General features: G+C 38.9%; 1 protein-coding gene across 1 annotated transcript in view; it reads left to right on the top strand.

Moving 5' to 3' along the window:
* Nucleotides 1-5,119: 5,119 nt before the first annotated feature.
* LOC115356555 (NLR family CARD domain-containing protein 3-like) overlaps nt 5,120-10,015 on the top strand; it is a gene marked incomplete at its 5' end in the record, with an annotated part of 38,304 nt that continues 33,408 nt past the window's right edge. The window contains one exon of the mRNA XM_030047769.1: nt 5,120-5,138. Coding sequence (XP_029903629.1) covers nt 5,120-5,138 — 19 coding nt within the window. The remainder of the gene's footprint in view (nt 5,139-10,015) is intronic.

The following is a 10,015-nucleotide window of genomic DNA, read 5'->3' as shown; positions in this document are numbered from 1 at the left end:
TGGAGCTGTCATGAACTTCCAAACAAACGCTCAGTGCTACGGAGCGAGCAGCCAGCCCTGCAGGCTCCAGAATAGCCGTGATTTTCCTGTTTTTCTTGATGCTTATATCTGACGACTTGACAGGTTCTGTTCTATGAGGGTTTATAGTTTAATCATAGGAAATATTCTGAGATGTTTGTTTTTTATATATATATTGTAATGCTATATGTTATTGATACATATATTTGACTGTGTATTCCGTTAATCATAAACTAATGCAAGAATAAATAACAAATATAGATGTGTATCGGTTATAGGGGTAAAAATATGGAATGGACTAGATAATGAATTGAAAAATTGTAGTTCAATAAATAAATTTAAAAAGGTGTACAGATCAAATATAATAGCCAGATATAGAGCAATAGTGTGATATACATAACGTAAAGGCTAGTTTCTAGTACTTTTCTGTATTTCTCTCTTGTCTTGTAAATTCCAGTGATATATTGTTTCATTTCCTTTTAGTTGTTTTGTTTTGTTTTTTTTTTTCTTTTGTTGTTGTTGTGTTTTGTTTTGTTGTGTTTTGTTTTGTTTTGTGTTAGTCTCTGTTTACTGTTTGTTTTCAGTTCTTGTTCTGATTGTGTTGTTGTATTTTCTAGTAAGAAGATATTTAAGGGTCTAAAGAGTAGGCACAATAAGCTTAGGCTTCAGCCTACACCTTTTTGGTCTGTTCTTTCTAAGAAACTGAAAGAAAATTGTAGTGTATTAACTCACTCTCAAATGACCAAATAAAACTACTACTACTACTACTACTCATGTTGATAATAAACCTCTGTGGTGCTTCAGATTTCTTTGACAGGTGACTGTGCCCCTCATGAGAACATATCAGTCACCTGCTGCTCACACCTGAGGAAGATCCTGAGCAGACTGTAACGTCATCTTGTTTAATAAAGTTCAAGCTGCGAGTTTGAGACGGTGTGTGGGATTTTCTTTATGATTTCTATGTGCCGTCTCCTTGACACCCCCACTGCATTAAGCCGTGTGTGTGTGTGTGTGTGTGTGTGTGTGTGTGTGTTTAGGACATAATGGTCATTTGCAAAAATGAGGGTGAACATGTCCCCTTTGCTCCCCTGTAAACTGCATTCATGTGTGTGTGAAATGGTCTAGAAGTGCAGGGCTTCTCCAGACCTGCTGCTCGATGCTGTGGAGGCCAACAGTTTCAGTCCCACAGTCTCAGCATGTGCAGGTTTACACCAACAGTTCTGGACCAACGCTCTTAAACTGTTTAGAGACGGTTCAGTCTCGGCATGTTTCTGGGGGGTGAAGGTTGGGTTAAGGATCTGGACCAGCTGTAAATCATTTCCAGCTCTGTCTGAAACTGCTGCTCTGAAGCTGCAGTGCTTCTCCAGGCCTGCAGCTCCATGTGTCTGAGCAGTCTGGTGAGCTGTTACTGTGTTTTTGTTACAGTGTTACTTTTCAGCCAGTGGAGGGCGCTGTTTCCTTGTCATTCCATTATGTGAGATAGATGGAGCTGCAGGTGGAGAGGCAGCAGTTTAAAGCAGAGCTGAAAATGTCTCTGAAGCAGGCGGATCATTTCCAACAGGCCCAGGCCCCTTGCCCTAACCTTACCCTCAGAGACCCTGAGCCATCTCTGATCAGTTTAAACCCGCTGCTCTGAAACTGGAGAAAACTCTGACAATACAAGTTACAAGTTACTGCAGATGCCCCAAGGGAATGCAAACAATTAAGACTCTTTGCTAAGTTGCTATGTTAGTGTTACCTGCATGTGTATAACCATGTATTAACACCGGTGTTGCTGGTCCTGGGCTCAGTCTCAGCTGTGCCTGACCATGCAATGTCAAAATCTGGGATTCTCAAAGTATATCACCTCACAATCTCACAGCTCTGTGCAGTACAGTTTGTTCAAGGTTCTGGGTCACTAATTCACTAAGTTCAATAACGAGATTGGCAGTAAGAGCAGGAAGACCTCCAGCCCACACATAAAACACACAGGACTGCTGGAACAGAATGGTTGACTAAGGAACAACAAATATATTTTCAAATGAAAATAATAAAAAAAAAATACTAAATCAGTCTTAAGCTATTTTGTCTTGAAAATGATCTTGACAATAATGTGTGCTGCTAGGCGCTATCCACAGGCCGTGCCACATTAAATCCAAAGTTGCTGTGAAGGCTCTGGTCAAAATTTTCTCCACTTGCAGACTGCCAACATGTGTCCAGACCGATCAGGGGTCTAACTTCATGTTGAAAATGTTTTCGCAGGTCATGTCAGAGCTCAGGGTAAAGCATCAGAAATCCAGTTCATACCATCCAGATACTCCCAAAGTTCTGCCTCCAATCAGACAAAGAGTGGGATGAGAGTCTCTCACTCTTGCTGTTTGCCGTGAGGGAATCAACCCAGGAGTCCCTCAGTTTCAGCCTGGTGGATCTCATCTTTGGTCATACGGTGCACAGACCTTTAGGTTTATGCTTTTTAAAAAATAAATGGCTATCAGACGGCTGAGCGTGTTTAACACAATGTGTTAGATTATGTAAGCTCTTTTCATGACCGTCTGCATCACGCTTGCAAAACTGCTCAAGAAACTCATCAGTCCACTAGTCAGTCCAAAGCAGAGAGAGCTCAGTTTCATCAACTATTGAACGGAACATTTTTTGCCTGACTCTCTGTTTGCCTGACAGTTTTATTTAGACACATCTCTCACTAGTTTTCTTTCCAGGGTGTTTGAAATCTTTTGCTTCCTACCTCTGCCAGGCTTGTTCTGTACTGTGTGGCTGTCTTTGAATTTCTGGATTATACTTCTCACTCCAGTTCTTGACACTTGGAAAGGCTTGGATAGCTTTGCATATCCTTCTCCTGCTTTTAAACCATACTGAGGCTTTTGAACAATGTTGTAACTTAATTGTTGAGTGAAAACACCTGATTCACCTGATCACCTTTAACTTCACATCACCTGTGAAGTTAAAGCACATCATTGCACAAAAGTGGTTTGTGCAATGACTTAATAAATGGTCTTTTCTTAAAGGGGGCTAATAATAATGTCCCTTGTCATTTTAGTTTTTTCTTAAATAAATCTGTTTTGGTGTGCAAATATAAATAATTTGTGCCTTCTAAAGAAAACTAGTATGTTAAGAAATGCTATGTTGAAAATTCCGTGCTCTGTTAAAAAAGTACTTGGGAAAATCTTGAAGAAACTCAAATTTCATAGGGGGGCTAATAATTTTGTCCTCAACTGTACTTTCTATGTTCTTTTCTCTTTCTTTTGTAGGTTATTATTATTAGTGTTTGTGTGGCCTCAAGACTGGTTTAATATCACCTGATGAATTTATGAGGAAGTCACCGCACCTTCAGATCACAAGTACACACACACACACACACACACACACACACACACACACACACTCAGGACTGTCTCAGGAGAGTCAGCAGCGTCTTCTCTCTCTGTGTTTCCTCTCCAGGTGAAGCTGAAAGTCTCTTGGATTTCATGTGGATGTGACTCAGCAGGTAAAGAGCCGACCAGGGATCATTAGAGATGTTTGATGAACAGGCTCCTACATTGTGTTTCAGAGCTGGGGGACTGAGAGCAGACTGGGACCACAAGGGGCTGGGAAGTCTTTCCAAACCTGATTTCTGTGTTTCCACGTGTAAATATTCACTGTGTCATAACACTGATGTCTCACATTGACGAGAAAATCAGTTTTGTCCCAAATGTTTTAAATGTGTTTTTTCTTGGTGACAGAAGTCAGAGTCAGGTAGAATGTAATCTCAACTCTTCATCAATGAAATATGCACAGAGTTACAGAACCAGTCTGACAGCTCGGATCAACTTGACTGGAGTTTGTTTTTAGATGCAGTTGATTCACCAAGAGTGAAGAGCCCTGTTATATTATTTTTACACTATTTTCACCTGTGCCTGCTATTTCAGTTTTAACCATTTGAAACCTGAACAAATGGATTAGGATTTTAAAAAACACAAAAAAGGTGATAAGAAATGCAGCACGAAATTAGTTAGCACTTGAAAGAATATATATTTAAAAAATAGTTCATAAATTACACCCAGACAAAAGAATTATCACAAATGTAACCCCAGGAAACTAAATATCAATATCGTATATCCTGTCATGGAAAGCTTGTTGTCATCAATCAGCCGCTGTGTTTGTGTCAAGGTGTTGGCTCTGCTATGGAACCGGCTGGGAAGAGGAAGAGAAGGTTCCCCGCCTCTAGAACCACTCTGTCTGGAGAACATGACAGCCAGACCAAAGCTCAGAGGTAAGACGAGGATCTCTGACTGTCCATGACTGTTCTCCATCTCAGAGCTCAGCAGGCAAATCAGCACAGCAGCATTATTCACAGGAAAAGCTCTGTGTGTGTTGTGTTGAAGGCCTGAACCTGAACCTGGACCTGAACCTGAACCTGGACCTGAACCTAGACCTGAACCTGAGCCCTGCTGTGTGTCCATGAAGAGTGACTGGTCTATGAGTCATCTTGTTGTCTTCAAAGACGGACGACACTCTGTGGATTATGGGTAATTATTTCAAATTGATGATAAAACAGATGGGTTTTTTTCTGTTTTCAGATTCACAGTCATGAGATACAGAATTGGTTCCAACCCTCAGACTCTGTTGACTGAGTTTCCTCTTTCAAAGCGTGTGTGTGTGTGTGTGTGTGTGTGTGTGTGTCCTCCAGAGTCCACCAGCAGAGCTCAGAGGTTCCCAGTGCTCAAACAGACCTGGCCTCCATATTTATGGTGTGTAAATGCACAACAACATACCAACTGAAAAACAACCATTCTGCTCAGAATCGTCTCCGTGCTGCTCTCTTTACATCTTTCAGCCTCTTTGACCTGGATTTGATTTGGTGTTTTGTGTCCAGATTTTAATGTGGAAGTCTGATTCTTTGATTTTTCTGTTGCAGCTGCTGGAGGAGAACATGGTCACCTTTGTGAAGAAGGAGCTGAAAAACCTCCAGAGGTCTCTGAGTCCAGATTACCCAGAATGCTTAGAGAGGCAGAGGGAAGATGAGGAGGTGTTGGACGGTGAGGAGGAAGAGCAGAGGAGGAGCAGCAGAGAGGCTTTTCTGCAGATCACACTGCACTTCCTGAGGAGAATGAAGCAGGAGGAGCTGGCTGAGCGTCTGCAGAGCAGTAAGAGGCTTTCAACTCCTTTAACAGGATGGAAAGGAGGAATGATGGGAAAATGGGAATGTTTGCATTTCTACCCTCTGCTGTAAATACAGACATTTCTAAAACTAGATCTCATCATTCCAGATTGGAAGGGAAATGAGCACAATCCCCACAGATAGCCTGGTTAAAGTGTTGATTTGTAATGAAAAATGTTGCCTTTCACATGTGGCTGCATACAGTCAGGACTAATCTGGAACTTTCTGAAACTTCCCATAACCTGGCACTCCTCAGAATCTGTGAAGTTCAAGTTCTGCTTTTTGTTTCCTTTTTCTTTTTAATGAGGATCCAACCATGAGGGACAGGAAGCGCCCAGAAAAAAAAAAAATCTTAGCCTTAATCTGTTTTTAATCTTGCATCATTTTTTCTGTGTATTTGGTTGTGCGCTTGATGCCCAGATCTCTTAACCTCTGAGATTTTTTTAAATTCAGTTTTTCACCTAAACTAGCCGAGTTGAGCTCTGCTGAACACTCTAACCTTTAAATTAGATCATATCATGACATGACAGAGTATTAAGAGCTGAAACATCCACGTAGGGAGGCGGTGGGGGTGGATAGTGGGCTTGGTGCACTGCTTCATGTGCTGGACTGGAGTTCAATTCCCGTGTGAAGTGAGACCATTTTGGCCTACACCTAATCTTTTCCTCACTCTGTACCATTTCCCATCTTCCATGATGTTGTCAGACACTTATAATCACAATCTTGGCCTGTCAGTGTCAAAAACAAGCAGTAGTTGTAGTTGTAGTAGTAGTAGTAGTTTTATTTGGTCATTTAAAAGTAAATTAATACAATGCAATTTTCTTTCACTTTCATAGAGAGAAATAGAGAGAAATAGAGAGAACAGACCAAAAAGCAGCACAGACTGGTGTCGTCGGCAAACAAAACACAGCTCATTTTTATTAATATATTACAAACATCATTTATGTACATTCTAAACAGTTTTGGACCCAGTACCGAGCCTTGAGGGACTCCAAATGAAATGTGTTTCATGTCAGAATCGACACTGTTCATATGTACATACTGTAGTCTTTCACTAAGATAACTTTTAAGCCATTTATTTGCGATTCCTCTGACACCGTATCTTTCCATTTTTTTCAAAAGCAGACCATGGTGGATCGTGTCAAATGCCTTTCTTAGGTCAATACATACCCCTACTGTATATAACTTATCATTTATTGCCGTTGATATCTGTTCCACCAGATCCATGACTGCCATTGAGGTGGACCTATTTGATCTAAACTGATGGACGCTGATTAAGTTGTGTTTTTCAATGAAATTGTCAAGCCTGGCTACAAACAGTTTTTCTAAAATCTTTGAAAATTGAGAGAGCAGAGAGATAGGTCTGTAATTTGTAAACTGATGTTTGTCTCCACATTTAAAAATCGGAATTATTTTAGCAGTTTTCATATTGCTTGGGAAAATGCCACTTAGAAAGGATAGATTACAGATGTAGGTGAGTGGTGTTACTATACTATTTATTATTTCTTTAACAAGCATCATGTCTATATCTGTGTGGTCTGAAGACCTTTTGTTTTGGAATTTTCCAACAACTTCCAGGATTTCATTTTCATGTACTTTTTTAATGAATATAGAACAAGGATTCGTTCTGATATTTTTTTCATTAAGGCCGTCGGTGTCTCTTGGCTCCACAATTTCACTTGCTAGAGTAGGTCCCACATTCACAAAAAAGTTGTTGAATTCATTGACTATTTACTTTGTTTCAATTATAATTTTATTATCTTTGATAAATTGGTTTGGATAGTCAGCTTTTACTTTACCTTTTTTAATTATTTTCCAAGTCCCTTGGATGTTACTCCTATGCTGTTATAATTGCTTGTGGTAATACTCCTTCTTTTTTACTCTTATAATACTTATTAGCTTATTTTTATACGTTTTATATCTATTTTCTGCTTCCTTCGTTCTATGCTTCATAAATAGTTTGTATAATAAGTTTTTCTTTCTGCATGCATTTTCAAAGCCTTTTGTGATCCATGGCCTATCTTGTCTGGTTTTATTTTTATTTGTAGATGTTCTTAGTGGACAATGCTTGTCATAGAGTTTAAGTAGGGTGGACAGAAAGACCTCATAGGCCTGATCTGGGTCCTTAGTAGCAAAAACGTTGTTCCAATTTTGTGAGTTTAGGTCCGCCTCAAGGGCAGAGACAGCTCCCGGTGTTCTGCATCTACTCAATATATGGTTGTGTGTATTTATATTAGTTTCCTTTTTTAGAAGTTGTTGAAAAATTCCAAAGACGGGTAGATGATCAGAGATGTCATTTAGAAGTAATCCAGCTGTGGTGTAACATTCTATTGCATTTATAAATATGTTATCTATCAAAGTAGCTGTATCTACTGTAATTCTGCTTGGTTTGGTGATAACTAGGAATAAACTATTGCTGTACACTGCATTTATGAAATCTGTTATTTTAGCATTCCCATGGGGGTTCAGGAGGTTCAAATTGAGGTCCCCACAAAATATGTGTACCTTGTTGCTTACATTACCAAACATGCTGTCTATTTTCTGATTAAATGTATCTATACAAGTTCCAGGTGTTCTGTATGGACAGCTAATAATTATATTTTTTGATTCTGCAACAATAGCAGTATTAGTGGACACAATTAGACGGGTGAATTTGCCTGGTGTGATTACTTTGCAGCCTGTTTTGTGATCTTGCTTGATACAGGACAACTTAATAAGTGAACCTAAAGAAGAAAGAAGAACAAAAAAGAGAGAGTTAAAAAAAAAAAAACTGGACTTGTAAACAACTAACCCCTTAATCTTGAACTGAATAAGACAGTGCCTAGTCTTGGCAGAACATTTGTGTATGTGATAGACAGCCTAATCCCAAAAATCACCATCTGCCTCTGTACTAAGTTCCTGTGTGATTTTATGCTCTACACACAAGGTGAGGTTCTGACTGATAAAGAGTTATAGAGTAGAGAAAACAGACGTCTTTCCCTGCCTCCCAACTTAAAGGGTTCGACAAACTTTGCTGGTTCTATTTTCCCTCGAGTGGTTACGTACTTTCTAACATAATCCTTGATCTGCAAGTATGTTAAGAGGTTGTTGCTATGGAGACCAGACTGGACCTTATGATGACTGAAGGAGACAAAACTCCCATCCACAGCGAAGTTTCCAACAGTCTGCGTACCCAAATTTTTCCACTGTGCAAAAGCTGAATTTAAAGTAGAGGGGACAGTTGAGGGGTTCCCTGCAGAACTGAAGGCAGTGCTGCCCAAGCTCCACAAAAATGTAATCTTCCTGACCAGAGGCAAAAAAAAAAAAAAAAAAAAAAAATCTGGACGAGGTGTACACAAACATGTCGGGAGCATACAAAGCTGCACTAAAAGCTCCATACCTCGGCTTGTCAGACTACATCTCTCTGATAATTACACCATTTTATAGACCTAATAGTCTTTTGTTGTGCATACTTTTAATAATAATAATAATAATAATGCATTTTATTTATATAGAGCTTTTCAAAGAACTTAAAGACACTTTACAAAAGAAATATAAAAATCCCCCCAAAAATTTTTTATCTTTTAATCTTCTGCCTTGCTGCTTTTATGAGTGCCAAACTCAATTTTGTTGTAGAAATTACAATGACAATAAACTTCCTATGTACAGCAGGATGTCATCTGCATGTAGTGAGATTTTACTTAGTATATCTTTTGTACTGTATCCATGTATGTGGGGATTGGAACTGATGACTTGAGCAAGAGGCTCAAAGGTCAAAGCAAAAATCATTGATAAAGAGATAAGGAACAGTCTCATTCTCATGTGCAGTGGTGGAGAAAGAATCTTATATTAGTGACGACTCTAGCACAAAGCTCATGATAGAGCATTTTTAGCCATTTTTCAAATCGCTTGCCAACATCATATCTTCTCGGGGCAGCAAAAAGGCCATTCCAATTGGTTGAAAGCATTCTCTGTGTCTAGAGAGAGGACAGGAAGATCATTTGTCCTCTTATTCTGAGTAAATTATATTGAAAAGGTGTCTTAGATTAAAGCATGAATGCCTGTTTGGTATGAAGCCTGTCTGGTCAGGATGGATAAGTTTACCAATTAGAGAGCTGAGTCTTGAAGCCAGAGTTTTGGCAAGTATCTTTTGATCATATGTCAAGAGGGATATCAGTCTGTAACTAATTACTTCCTCTGGATCTTTTCCCCTTTGAGGTATAACTGTTATAATGGCTTCCTTCAGAGTGGGTGGCAGGGTGTAATCTGGGCTTGCGTGTACATTTTAACAAGTAAGGTTAAAGGAGATGACTTAATTCTTAAAAAAAAAAAAAAAAAAAAAAAGATCACCAGGATTACCATCAGACCCAACTGCCTTTCCACTTTTCAATGTTTTAATTGTAAGTTGTATGTCTGAAAATGAGAGATCTGCGTTCAGGAAATCTCTGTCTTCCTGATTTAGGGTTGGAAAGTTACAGCTGTCAAGAAACTTTTGTATAACTGAATCATGCTGTATGGCTCAGAGGAGTAAAGTGATTCATAAAATTGTTTGAATCTGTGACTGATGTCTTTTTGAGATGTTAACATGTCTCATCATATGATATCACCTTGTTAATTGTATGGTCACTTTCTATTTTCCTTAATTGTCTAGCTAATGACTTGCGAGGTTTTCCACCAAACTCAAAATATGCTGTTGTTGTTGTTTTTTTTTTTTTTTAAAGAATGCAAGGGAGAGATTTTTTTTTTAATGTTTTTTTTTCTTTTCTTTTCTTTTCTTTTTTTTTTTTTTAGAGTGGTGTGCAACATTATTTTTTATCCAAACTATGAATTTGTTGTTCCCAATTCACCAAACTCTGCCTATTTTCTTTTCTTCCTCACGGTGTG

The sequence above is a fragment of the Myripristis murdjan genome, chromosome 24 (assembly GCF_902150065.1).
Source record: "Myripristis murdjan chromosome 24, fMyrMur1.1, whole genome shotgun sequence".
In the NCBI taxonomy this organism is placed as follows: Eukaryota; Metazoa; Chordata; class Actinopteri; order Holocentriformes; family Holocentridae; genus Myripristis; species Myripristis murdjan.
The sequence above is the reverse complement of the archived record's forward strand: the minus strand, read 5'-3'. Positions and strand labels throughout refer to the sequence as shown.